General features: G+C 36.2%; 1 protein-coding gene across 1 annotated transcript; it reads right to left on the bottom strand.

Moving 5' to 3' along the window:
- Nucleotides 1-805: 805 nt before the first annotated feature.
- Nucleotides 806-3064, bottom strand: LOC141628940 (mitogen-activated protein kinase kinase SIPKK-like). Its single transcript, XM_074442023.1, has 5 exons — nucleotides 2888-3064; nucleotides 2594-2605; nucleotides 1481-1705; nucleotides 1198-1380; nucleotides 806-1045 (listed from the first exon to the last, which is right to left on the bottom strand). Exons 1-5 carry the CDS (start codon nucleotides 3062-3064, stop codon nucleotides 842-844), a joined length of 801 nt encoding a protein of 266 aa, XP_074298124.1. The 3' UTR covers nucleotides 806-841.
- Between the last annotated feature and the right edge of the window lie 205 nt (nucleotides 3065-3269).

The following is a 3269-nucleotide window of genomic DNA, read 5'->3' as shown; positions in this document are numbered from 1 at the left end:
TATACTAATTACTGTTGGTTAAGGACGTTAATTTTCTATGGCATGAAAAGTTTCTATGTGCATGAAATAAGGTTCTATGTGCATGAAATAAGGTTCTATGTACATGAAATAAGGGAAATGACCATGGAGGATATTTAATGTGTTTACCGGCCTTTTTTTGTAATTACAAGGCATTTTAATGTATCTATTACATATCTTTCTAATATGTGAGAAACATTTCGGGTACTTATGTCAGTTATTTCGTATTCGTATTTGATTAGCATATTCTAAAGGCTATTAGCTCAATGATAGAGCAATGTGCAAATTTTGCAAAAGGTATGGGTTCGAGTCCCATATAGCCTTAAATTTCAAATCCAATGAGAGGAATGTGTCATGATGCAAGCAATACAGTACAATTATTTAGGAGGCTATAATAATATTCGGAGAATGGCGCGCAGACCTTGATTGGACTCAAGCGAGCAGCAACAATGGCAATGATCGAGCTCGTGAAATAGCTTTGCAATTATCAGGAGTTCAATACAAGCATTTCAAAGACTAACATATATACCAAAACTATTACCATACATGGCATACTTAAATTAAATGGGATTACCAGTTACACTATTTTTCATTCTTAAGAGTACAAAAAAGATTTGGTATTTCATGGCCAATATGGGAGTCGAACCCACATCTTGTGCATTGCACAATGCTCTCCCATTTGAGCTAATTGGCTTTCAAAATAAGTAAAACGTCAAAGAAAGAAGAGCTTAAGCTTGAGTCAGAGGACTATTTCATCAGACAAGCCAAATAATACTGATGGCTATATTCCTGCAATAAGCCTATAACTTGTCCAATTTGATTTTTATTTGAAACAAGAAAACTGATCAGGAGAAGCACGAGGTGGGGGCTGTTCAATAATAGTTTGCATAACTGAAAAATAGGTTGCCGCCCAACCATCATCTGATATTGCATTTGGAAATTTTCCAGTTGCACATTCAAGCATGACCATACCCAAACTCCAAATGTCGCTTCTAGCTCCATATGTCTCTTCACTGAATCTCTCGGGCTGCAGATTTGCATTGACCACAAAATATCAGCTATACCAATCATAAGCAACAGTCAGTATCTCAATTAAACAAAATGAATTAGCATGTAAATGCCAATCCCAGAAATAAATAAATCACAATATCCTTAAAAAAGAAAAGAAAAAAAACTTACGCCCATATAATAGTAGGTCCCGACATTTGTATTAGCTTGAGCAGAGGTACTAGCAACAATTGCACTAACAACAAAATCAGTAATTTTCACTTCTCCTAAATGATTTATCACCAAATTTGAAGGCTTTAAATCTCTGTGAATAACGTGCTTCTGGTGATGAAGATAATGCAAACCTTTTACAACCTATTACACATTTACACAGGCAGAACATTTAAAATTATAAGGACTTGAAGATCTCAAAAAATAATAAAAATTGGAAGGACACTTAAAGTTAACAGCCAACCTGCTTACAAATTGCAGTAAGATGATCTTCGGGGATTGTGCGAACTTTTCTCAAGAAATCTAAAAGAAATCCACCATCCATGTACTCCAATATTAGGTAGAAGGCATTATTTTGGTAGAAACACTGGTAGCAGGCAACAACATAGGGGCATTCCAGTGATCGGTTGATTTCCAGTTCTTTTGCAGTCCGCTTACGATCAGACTCTTGGATGTTCATGTGAATAACCTGATACCAAAACCTTGTCAAGACACCCACTTCATATTCAATAACCAACTACTTTACGTTTTTGCTCAGTCTTTAGCGGATGTATACACGAAATCTGAAGTCTCCACACTTCCCACACAGATTAATCAAACTGATAACACAAGCTCAACACTTTAACAATAGCTTCTCAAGCTATCAATTCCCATCAATTATTTCGATTATGCAAACTATTAGAGAAAACCATGACACACTCTAATATCTCTAATATCTCTCACCCTGTCGTCCAGTTTCTTTGGTTATATTTTAGTTATGCTTTGGCTTGTTATTCTTTGGTTATATTTTACATGTCTATTTTATGTCCATGCTTCTCTACAGGTATCCGAACACCCCGTTACACCAGTTAAATTATGGCAATTTCAGCTATGGCAACCCCACCTTCCCTTCGGGCTATGGTAGCACCACCCCCCTTTCGGGCTATGGCGGCACCCCCTTCTCTTATTGTTATGGCAGCAGCACCGGCATGACCCCCGCCCCTCCTTTGCATTTATCAGAGGCTGATTTAGTCAGAGAGTACGACTCTCCATTTCCTGTATTAGACATTCCGCCTTTCGATCATTGCGACTAGCTCATTACTTATCTTGTTCACTTATTTTTTCCCCTTTATCTTTTTAGAATTATACAAGATAGAGAGGACACGGCGAAGAAACTGGACGACAGGGTGAGAGATATTAGAGTGTGTCATGGTTTAAAGTTGGGTCAAGTTATTCAACTACAAATTGAATTTTTGTCCAAAATTTTAGTAATTGGACAAGTTATAGGCTTATTGCAGAAATCACAAAATTATAATTGAGTAATCCAGATAAGTATGTTGAAGAAAACAGCCCTTCTTTCAAGGTAAATCCCTTATACCTGGCCATATCCCTAAGAACATCAAGGATAAAAGCATACAAAAAAGCCTAATATACTACTATTTCAGTTAAACAGATTGAATGATATTTCACTCAAAGTAATTCAAGATTGTACTAATTATGAACCCTAATTTACTACTATTCCAATCAAACAAATTCAACATTACATCAATTTAGGTTAAAATCGAATCAATCAAAGAAAGTTTACATAAAATCAATGTGCTATATGTTGATATAACACGGAAATAATAACTTCTAATTACAAAATTGAAAAAAATTTAAACATAAAACTTACCTTCGTCAATGGCGGTGAAGGAGGAGTATCACGATGGTCGATGACACCCGAAGAAGGAGAAGCGCGGTGGTCGATGACAGTGAAGAAGGAGAAACGCGGTGGTCGGCAATAGAGAGAATGAAGAAGATCGAATGAGGAGAAATATAGAGAGGAGTGTGATTTGAAAATTGTAACCATGAGTGTCAAAAATATTATGACCCCGACAAATCTGTCATTGGAATTATGTTTATCCAGTGGTCCTTAGTTGCTTTAGAGGTTCTCATGGTTCTCATTATACTAGTGGTTCTCACCGGATCTTGACCATATATATATATATATATGTATATAGAAATAGGATCAAATGAGTTAGGGTACTTTTGGTGAGTTACCCCTCTAAATCTGG

This window comes from Silene latifolia, chromosome Y, assembly GCF_048544455.1.
Source record: "Silene latifolia isolate original U9 population chromosome Y, ASM4854445v1, whole genome shotgun sequence".
Classification (NCBI taxonomy): Eukaryota; Viridiplantae; Streptophyta; class Magnoliopsida; order Caryophyllales; family Caryophyllaceae; genus Silene; species Silene latifolia.
The sequence above is the reverse complement of the archived record's forward strand: the minus strand, read 5'-3'. Positions and strand labels throughout refer to the sequence as shown.